At 49.2% G+C, this 9,800-nt stretch overlaps 1 protein-coding gene across 3 annotated transcripts in view; it reads right to left on the bottom strand.

Moving 5' to 3' along the window:
* The window catches only part of MMD2 (monocyte to macrophage differentiation associated 2), a 71,043-nt gene that overhangs the window by 23,572 nt on the left and 37,671 nt on the right, over positions 1–9,800 (bottom strand). For all 3 annotated transcript variants that reach the window (XM_017858038.1, XM_017858036.1, XM_017858037.1), the window contains exons 3-4: positions 5,050–5,210; positions 886–960 (exon numbers count right to left, since the gene is read on the bottom strand). In XM_017858038.1, the coding sequence (XP_017713527.1) occupies positions 886–960; positions 5,050–5,210 (236 nt within the window). The remainder of the gene's footprint in view (positions 1–885; positions 961–5,049; positions 5,211–9,800) is intronic.

Here is a 9,800-nt window from a genome sequence, read left to right as displayed (position 1 = left end):
ATCTCTACAAAATAAAACATTAGCCAAGCATGGTGGCTTGCACCTGCAGTCCCAGCTACTTGGGAGGCTGAGGCGGGAGGATCACTTGAGCCCAGGAGCTGGAGGCTGCAGTGAACTATGATCACAACACTGCACTCCAGCATAGGCAATAGAGCAAGACCCTGTCTCTACAAAAAAAATTTTTAATTTAAAAGCTATATTAAATAAATTAAATATTAAGTAAATATAAAGTATACATGTATGTATATGCATGTGCATGCATGTCTGTCTATTACACATATTTATATATATGTGTATATATATATATAGACACATGCATACATATGTACATATTAATATTTGCTTTTCTGGATGGGCGTGGTGGCTCACACCTATAATCCAAACACTCTGGGAGGCCGAGGTGGGCAGATCACTGGAGGTTAGGAGTTCAAGACCAGCCTGGCCAACATGGTGAAACCCTGTCTCTACCAAAAATACAAAAATTAGCTGGGCGTGCTGGCGCACGCCTGTAATCCCAGCTATTCGGGAGGCTGAGGCAGGAGAATCGCTTGTACCGGGGAGGCAGAGGTTGCAGTGAGCCAAGATCTCGCTATTGCACTCTAGCCTGAGTGACAGAGTGAGATTCTGTCTCAGAATTCTCAGAAAAAAAAAAAAAAAAAAACAAGATGTATATATTTGCTTTTTCTGCATAAAATAACTCAAGAAGGACACACAAGAAGGTGGGTATAAGCAGCTGCTGTCAGGAAGGAGAAAAGTGTGGCGGAAAGCGTTTCACCTAACTCCTCTGTGCGAAGTCAACATATTACCCAGCCAAATAGAAAAATAAATTCAAACAATGAAAAGAAAGGCTGCCAAGCGTTTGCTGAGCGGTGGGACAGTACTCACCAGGGTGCGTAGGAAGCCGCTATGAAGAAATAGATGACCATCCGGTCGAACATGTGGAGACAGTGTTCCACCATCCTAGGGCGGCAGAGAAGCCGGCGGTCACAGCCCCTGCACAGCAGGGAAGGGCCAGTGCCCCAGAGCCGTGCCCTAGGCTGATCGTGCCTGCCTACAGGTTAGCGGGGCTGGGTTCCTCTATCCAGCCAGGACCCCTTGGGCCTCAGAATCCCCATCTGTAAGTGACCAGGGCAGTGGTCTTCAAACCAGGCTCCTTATCACCCTAGGGGTTGCATGGAGACACCTTGCCTCGGGGGTCCCACTGAGGGCCTTGTGCCCCTACAAGTAAGGATTGGACACCCTCTTTCCCACTTTTTTTTTTTTTTTTTTTTTGAGACAAGGTCTCGCTCTGTCTCCCAGGCTGCAGTGCAGTGGCACGATCTCGGCTCACTGCAACCTCTGCTTCCCGGATTCAAGCCATTTTCTTGCCTCAGCCTTCCAAATAGCTGGGATTACAGGCACCTGCCACCATTCCCAGCTAGTTTTTGTATTTTTAGTAGAGATGGGGTTTCGCCATGTTGACCAGGCTGGTCTCGAACTCCTGATGTCCAGTGACCCACCTGCCTCGGCCTCCTAAAGTGCTGGAATTATAAGCGTGAATCACTGCGCCTGGCCATCCTCCCCTACTTTAATCAGAGCCATTATGCATTTCTGCTTTATATACTGGGTTTTTCCAAAGATTTATAATGGGGAAACAATTCTGTGGAGAAAGTGCAAAAATGGCCAGATAGAGTGGCTCACACCTGTAATTCCAGAGTTTTCGGAGGCTGAGGCAAGAGAATTGCTTGAACTCAGAAGTTGGAAACCAGCCTGGGCAACATAGTGAGACCTCATCTCTACTAAAAATTAGGAAGATCAGCCAGGCATAATGGTGCGTGCCTGTACGCCTAGTTACTCCAGAGGCTGAGGCAGGAGGATCTCTTGATCCTGGGAGGTTGAGACTGCACTGAGCCATGTTTGTGCCACTGCACTCCAGTCTGGGCAACAGAGTTAGATCCTGTCTCAAAAAACAAAACAAAACAAAAACACTGCAAAACTACTAAATTATGTGCCCCTCAAGACTGTCTGGGAGCTGACATTCTAATGCTAGAAGAACTTAGTGGTTCAGATCCAAGCTTTGGAGCCAGAAGGCCTGGGTTTGAATTCCAGCTCTACTCTTCAGGAGTACATAACCTTGAGTAAGTTACCTACTTGCTCTAGATCTCAGCTTCCTTCTCTGTCAAATACGGAGGATGCCAGCAACCTGACACGGGGCTGTGGAGAGGATTAAATTAGCTAATACTCAGCACAGTATATAGTAAGTGCTCAATAAATATCAGCTGTTTTGGCCGGGTGCGGTGGCTCATGCCTGTAATCTCAGCACTTAGGGAGGCCAAGGTGGGGGATCACCTGAGGTGAGGAGTTTGAGACCAGCCTGGCTAACATGGCGAAACCCCATTTCTACTAAAAATGCAAAATATTAGCTGGGCGTGGTGGTGAGTGCCTGTAATCCCAGCGACTAGGGAAGCTGAGGCAGGAGGATTGCTTGAGCCTGGGAGGCGGAGGTTGCAGTGAGTCAAGATCATGCCATTGCACTCCAGCTTGGTCAACAAGAGTGAAACTCTGTCTCAAAATAAATAAATAAATAAATAATAAAAATAAACAAACTGCCATTTTTATGATGACCTCACCTTGTATAGTGAGCAATAACCCTCAATACATGGGACTGTCATGTGCCAGCCTCCACAGTGGTGCCCAGTGAGTCACACCCCTGTTATTCACACACTGGGACCCTCCCCTCCCAAAACAAATAAGGTAAATTCAGGGAACCGCAGAAATGATGGTGTATGATTCCTAAGGCTAGATCATAAAAGACATTATAGCTTCTGCCTTGTTCTGTTAAGTTGCTAAGTTTGGGGAAAACAAGCTCCCATGTGGCTGTGAAGACACAGCCACACTACAACCCAGCACTAGCTCACCAGCCAAGCGAGGGGGCTTAGACTGTCCAGCCCCAGTCAAGCCATCAGATGACAGCAGCCCCAGTCAACCTCTGACTACAGGAAACACCACGGACAGGAGCCACACAGCTAAAGCTCTCAAATTCCTAACCCCTTGAGACTTTGAGACAGAATACGTGTTTCTTGTTATTTTCAGCCACAATGCTCTGGCATACTTCATTGCAAAGCAATCACTGACCCGTACAAACTGTGGTTCTGTCTAGCAAAGTGCAGCCCTGAACAAATTGGACAAATGATTGTATGCACGGCTCAACTGCATGTCTTCCTAGAAATTAAAGGGAGCAGCATACAGCTTTATGGGGGGCCTGGATTCCTAGAGTCAGTTTGGGTTGAATGTGGCTGCTATGCAACCTGGAGCAAATAAGGTTTCTTTTCTTTTTCTTTTCTTTTCTTTTCTTTTCTTTCTTTTTTTTTTTTTTTTTAGACAGATTCTCACTCTGTTGCCCAAGCCAGAGTGCAGTGGCACTATCTCAGCTCACTGCAACCTCCGCCTACCAGGTTGAAGCGATTCTTGTGCCTCGGCCCCCTGAGTAGCTGGGATTATGGGTGTGTGTCAGACACTGTGCCTGGCTAATTTTTGTATTTTTATTAGAGACAGGGTTTCACCATGTTGGCCAGGCTGGTTTCAAACTCTTGACCTCAAGTGATCCTTCCACCTCGGCCACCCAAAATGCTGGGATTTCAGGCATGAGCCACCTTGCCCGGCCTCACTGTAATTTTTTTTTTTTTTTAATCAAAACTAGCCAGACGCAGTGGCTCACATTTGTAATCCCAGCACTTTGGGAGGCCAAGGAGGGCAGATCGCCTGAACCTAGGAATTCAAGATCAGCCTGGGCAGCATGATGAAACCCCATCTCTATAAGAAATACATAAAATTAGCTAAATGCGGTGGTGCATGCCTGTAGTCCCAGCTACTCAGGAGGCTGAGAGAGGAGGATCGCTTGAGCCCTGGAAGTGGAGGTGAACCAAGATGAACCATTACCACACTCCAGCCTGGGTGACAGAGTGAGACCCCATCTCAAAAAAAAAAAAAAACAAAAAACCAAAAATGTAAAACTCAGGGATTCTAATGCCTACATTGCAGAATTATTGAAAAGATTAGGGAATGGCACCTGTAGCATGCCTGGAACAAAGCCCAGAGGGGAGCTGGCCCATCATGACCACCCTGCAGCCAGCAAGGGCTTTTCTCTTTTTCCTCTCAGAAGCGAGCAAACCAAGCCAGGCGTGAAGGCTCATCCCTGAAACCCCAGCACTTTGGGAGGCTGAGGCAGGTGGATCACTGGAGCCCATGAGTTGGAGACCAGCCTGGGCAACATGGTGAAACCTCATCTCTACAAAAAGATACAAAAATTAGCCGGGCATGATGGCACACACCTGTGATCTCAGCTCCTCAGGAAGCTGAGGCAGGAGGATTGCTTGAGCCCTGGAGGTGGAGGCTACAGTGAACCGAGACTCTACCACTGCACTCCAGCCTGGGCAACAGATTGAGACTGTTTCTCAAAAAAAAAAAAAAAAAAAAAAAAAAAAAAAAAAGTTGGCCAGGTACAGTGTTGGCCAGGCACAGTGGCTCACGCCTGTAATCCCAACACTTTGGGAGGCCGAGGTGGGTGGACCATCTGAGGTCAGGAGTTTGAGACCAGCCTGGCCAACATGGAGAAACTCCATCTCTACCAAAAAAAAAAAAAAAAAATACAAAATTTAACTGGATGTGGTGGTACACACTGTAGTCCCAGCTACTCAGGAGGCTGAGGCAGGAGAATTGCTTGAACCCAGGAAGCGAAGGTTGCAATGAGCTGCGATAGCACCACTGCACTCCTGCCTGGGCTACAGAGTGAGACTCTATCTCAAAAAATAAAAATAAAAAAAAACAAGTGAGCAAACCAGGCTCCCCTGGGCGAGGTGGTCTGCCCCAAAGAGACCCAACTGCAACCTGTGTAAGGCAGGGCTTGTGCCTCCTGCAAAGCCAGCCTGTGGGTCACCTACCCCAGCCCCTCCCAGCTCAGCAGAGAATGTCACTAGGCAGACTGGATGTCCTGGTTCACCCCCCGGGTCGCCATGGGTCCCCCTGCCCCGACCCCCTACCCGGCATGGGTCCCCTCTGGGCAGGAGGCACCTGAGGTGGCTCTTCTTCCAGGAGATGGTGTGAAACACGGTGGAGACCACGAAGAGGCCGCAGAGGCCAAGGCCGTAGATCCAGGCGGAGATGGTCTCCCAGTCGTCGTCCGACAGGAAGTAGAGGTTGGAGCTGCCCAGGATGCTGGGGATGATCCAGAACTGGAGGGGCAGGGACGGCGGGGACAGGTGCAGCAGCTGGGCGGCTCAGAGCACGCCTCCTGCCCCTTCCCCGGCTGAGCTGCCCAACGTGGCAGAACTCATCTCTTGAAATGTGGTCAGTGCCACTGAAGAATGGAATCATTTTATTTTACTTTAATGGATTCAAGTGTAAATTTCCTTCCTTCCTTGCTTCCTTCCTTCCTTTCCTCCCTCCTTCCTTTCCTTTCCTTCTTTCCTTTCATCCTTCCTTCCTTCCTTCCTCCGTTCTTTCCTTCCTTTCCTTTCCCTTTTCCCTTTTCCCCTTTCCCCTTTTCTTTCCTTTCCTTTTTTTCTTTTCTTTCTCTTTTCCTTTCCTCTTCCTCCTCCCTCCCTCCCTTCCTTCCTCCCTCCCTCCCTTCCTTCCTTCCTTCCTTGCCCAGGCTGGAGTGCAGTGGTGTAATCACAGTTCACTGCAGACTCGACTTCCTGGGCTCAAGTGATCCTCCCACCTTGGCCTCCCAAGTAGCTGGGACTACAGGCACACACCACCATAACTGGCCACTTTTTACATTTTTTTATAGAGATGGGGTCTGGCTATAATGCCCAGGCTGGTCTTGAACTCCTAACCTCAGCCGATCCTCCCACCTTGGCCTCCAAAGGACTGGGATTATAGGTGTGAGCCACCATTCCCAGCCTCAGGTGTCAATTTCAACAGCCACATGGGGCCAGTGGCTGCCAACCTGGACAGTGCAGGTCTAGATACTTGATTCAAATATCTCAAAGGGGTCCATGTACGAAACGATCAAAGACCACGTCCCAGGGAGTGGCCGCCCCCACCACACCCCAGCCCCTCTTTGGGCCACCACACAGAGAAGTATGATGTGCCACATGTCACACATCATCATCACTGATGTCCTGACCTCATCTGCTTGGACTGCCCTGAAGGAAAAGCCCAGCCCTGAGCAGCACAGGCGGCCAGGTACCATTCAGTTTGTAAACGGGTTTAAATAGTGGATGGTGGCCAGGTGCGGTGGCTCACACCTGCAATCCCAGCACTTTGGGAAGCCGAGGCAGGTGGATCACGAGGTCAGGAGTTCGAGACCAGCCTGGCCAATATGGTGAAACCCCCGTCTCCACTAAAAAATACAAAAAATTAGCCAGGCATGGTGGCACGCCCCTGTAATCCCAGCTACTCAGGATGCTGAGGCAGGAGAATTGCTTGAACCCGAGAGGTGGAGATTGCAGTGAGCTGAGATCGTGCCACTGCATGCCAGCCTGGTGACAGAGCAAGACTCCATCTCAAAAAAAAAAATTATTTTTAAGTCGTGGATGGTCCACCATGATTCACTGGAGAGAATGGAATCTCCAAATCCACTGCCTTTATAGGTGCATGGCCTGGCCCTTCCCAGCCCCTCTACTCTGCTTTTCCCTACTCTCCCTCCTGCTCTGCCCAAGTCACTATGCCTTGGCCTTCCTGGCCTTCGTCCAGTTGTCCCAACACTTTCCTGCCTCGGGGGCTCTGCACATGCTGTTCCCTTGTCCTCAACATGCTGTTCCCTTCACTCTCCGGGAGACTGGCTCCTTCAGCAGCTGGTTAATATCACTCTGGCAGGAGCACCTGCTCTGTCCTTTGACTGACACAGGCCTCTCCTGTTGTCTATAGCACCTGGTGCCCTCTCTCCCTGGCAGCCCCCACATCTTATGTGATAAACTTACTTAATCATTATTTCCCCCACACAACACGAGCTGCACAGGGTCACCAGTGCACGGTGGGCACCTAACAAATATATACTGAAGGCAGGCAGGGAGGCAGGTAGGAAGGAAGGAATGCTGGAAGAGCCCTTTTGGGAAGAAGTAGGCAAGTCAGGGCCTGGTGCAGTGGCTCACACCTGTAATGCCAGCACTTTGGGAGGCCAAGGTGGGTGGATCACTTGAGGTCAGGAGTTCGAGACCAGCCTAGCCAATATGACAAAACCCCGTCTCTACTTTAAAAAAAAAAAAAAGCCAGGCGTGGTGGCAGGTGTCTGTATCCCTGCTAGTCAGGAGGCTGAGGCAGGAGAATCGCTTAAACCCAGGAGGCAGAGGCTGCTGTGAGCCACGATCGTGCCACTGCACTCCAGCTTGGGTGACAGAGAGAGACTCTGTCTCAAAAGAAATAAATAATTTTAAACATTTTTTTAAAAAAAGTAGGCAGTGAGAATTCAGCCCCGACAACGTGCATCCTCCAGGACTCACTGAAAAGCAATCTGTCTGCAAAATCAGCCCAGGTGAGTCCCAAAGGAAGGAGGTGTCCTGCTAGCCTCCCCGACATCCAGGCTGGGCGCTGGATGGGGACAGGTCAACAGCAATGCACCAGAATGGGATGGCTCCTTAATAAGAGGCCATCAGCCACCTACATGTCCATCTGCGCATGACAGACTGAACATCAACAGGGAAGATAGAAGCCTTGCTGTAGGCGATGGAATTATAACTTTAAAAAATCATTTCTGGCCGGGTGCGGTGGCTCACACCTGTAATTCCAGCACTTTGGGGGGCCAAGGCCAGGAGGATCACCTGAGGTCAGGAGTGCAAGACCAGCCTGGCCAACATGGTAAAACTCCATCTCTACTAAAAATACATAAATTAGCTAGGCATGGTGGCTTGTGCCTGTAATTCCAGCTACTCGGGAGGTTGAGGCAGGAGAACTGGTTCAACCCAGGAGGCAGAGGTTGCAGTGAGCCAAGATTGTGCCACCACACTCCAGCCTGGGTGACAGAGTAAGACTCTGTCTCAAAAAAAAAAAAGAAAAGAAAAGAAAAAAGAAAAAAAAAATCACTGTCATTAATCTTATTACATTATCTTTAAAAATAAACAACAACTCGACAAGTGTGGTGGCTCACACCTGTAATCCCAGCACTTTGGGAGGCCGAAGTGAGTAGATCTCTTGAGGCCAGGAGTTTGAGACCAGACTGGCCAACAGGGTGAAACCTGGCCTCTACCAAAATACGAAAATTAGCCAGACCTGGTGGCGCACGCCTGTAGTCCCAGCAATACTCCATCTCAAAAAATTAAATAAATAAACAGCATCTATTTCATGCTACTTCATAATTTGGGGACATCTTTGTCATTAGGCTGTAGACTCTGATTATGTTTTGTGTTATTTTAAAATACATATTTTTTTTTAGAGGTGGAATCTCTCTGTTGCCCAGGCTGGAGTGCAGTGGTACAATCACAGCTCACTGCAGCCTCAATCTCCTGGGCTCACATGATCCTCTTGCCTTGGCCTCCTGAGTAGCTGGGACTACAGACACATGCCACTGCGCCTGGCTCCTATTTTGTGCTCTTTTGCGATCACCTACCATGCCTAGTATTCATTCATTCCATTGCTCACTCACTCATTCATTCATTCCACAAACCTGTGAGCACAGGACATGTCCTCAGGAATGAAATGATACATGCCCTGTCCTCACGCTATGCTCATAGGTGCTAATTGAGGGTGCATCCAATAAATGAATGAGTTAACAGCAGGGGCCTGGTACCTGTGACTCAGTCACCCACTTCCTGGAGCCTGCTGGACTATGATATGCTTTGTGTTTATAGTGGCCAGAGGAGATCATAAATAGGTTTTGTCCCCAGCTTCACAGCTTCTCCCAGGTATGATGACAGGATCAAGTCAGCACTTCTTCTTTTTTTTTTTTTTAATGAGTCTCACTCATTCTGTTCTGCACTCAACTGGAGTAAAGTGGCACAATCTTGGCTCACTGTAGCCTCCGCCTCCCGGGTTCAAGCGATTCTCCTGCCTCAGCCTCCTTAGTAGCTGGGATTACAGGTGCACACCACCACACCCAGCTAATTTTTGTATTTTTAGTAGAGATGGGATTTCATCGTGTTGGCCAGGCTGGTCTCGAACTCCCAACCTCAAGTGATCTACCTGCCTCAGCCTCCCAAAGTGCTGGGATTACAGGCGTGAGCCACTGTGCCTGGCCAATTCAAGAGCACACTGGAAAAGAAACACACTTGTCAATGTGCCCACATTGTGCCAACATGGTGCCTTGAGCAACACTCATGGCCACCCTTGGCTCTTACGATGCCCATTCTACAGATAAGGAAACTGAGGCTCAGGGTCACTAAATGATGGAGCTGGGATTCAAAAGCAGGTCTTCTCTTCCTAGAGCTTTACTTTTTGGGGTGCAGTATAGACTTGTGTCGATAAATTAGCTTGCAGCTTTGGGCAGATTCTCTCACCCAAGCTTCAGTTTCCTCCCTTGCAAAAGAGGCAGTCATGTGGTCATTCTCAAATATTTTCCGAGCCCCTTTATGCACACAGCATGGGGCTTCAGAGGTGAGCCAGTGAGAACCTCTGCTCACCAGTCTCTGCTCAGCAGAGCACCTGCTCAAAAGGGACTGACTGAGAAAATGCGAACTTAGAACCCAGTGTGGGGGCACGGTGGCTCAAGCCTGTAATCCCAGCACTATGGGAGGCCGAGGCAGGTGGATCATGAGGTCAGGAGATCGAGACCATTCTGGCTAACACGGTGAAACCCCGTCTCTACTAAAAACACAAAAAGTTAGCCGGGCTTGGTGGCAGGTGCCTGTAGTCCCACCTACTCGGGAGGCTGAGGCAGGAGAATG

Source organism: Rhinopithecus bieti, unplaced genomic scaffold, assembly GCF_001698545.2.
Source record: "Rhinopithecus bieti isolate Rb0 unplaced genomic scaffold, ASM169854v2 scaffold_48351, whole genome shotgun sequence".
Classification (NCBI taxonomy): domain Eukaryota; kingdom Metazoa; phylum Chordata; class Mammalia; order Primates; family Cercopithecidae; genus Rhinopithecus; species Rhinopithecus bieti.
The sequence above is the reverse complement of the archived record's forward strand: the minus strand, read 5'-3'. Positions and strand labels throughout refer to the sequence as shown.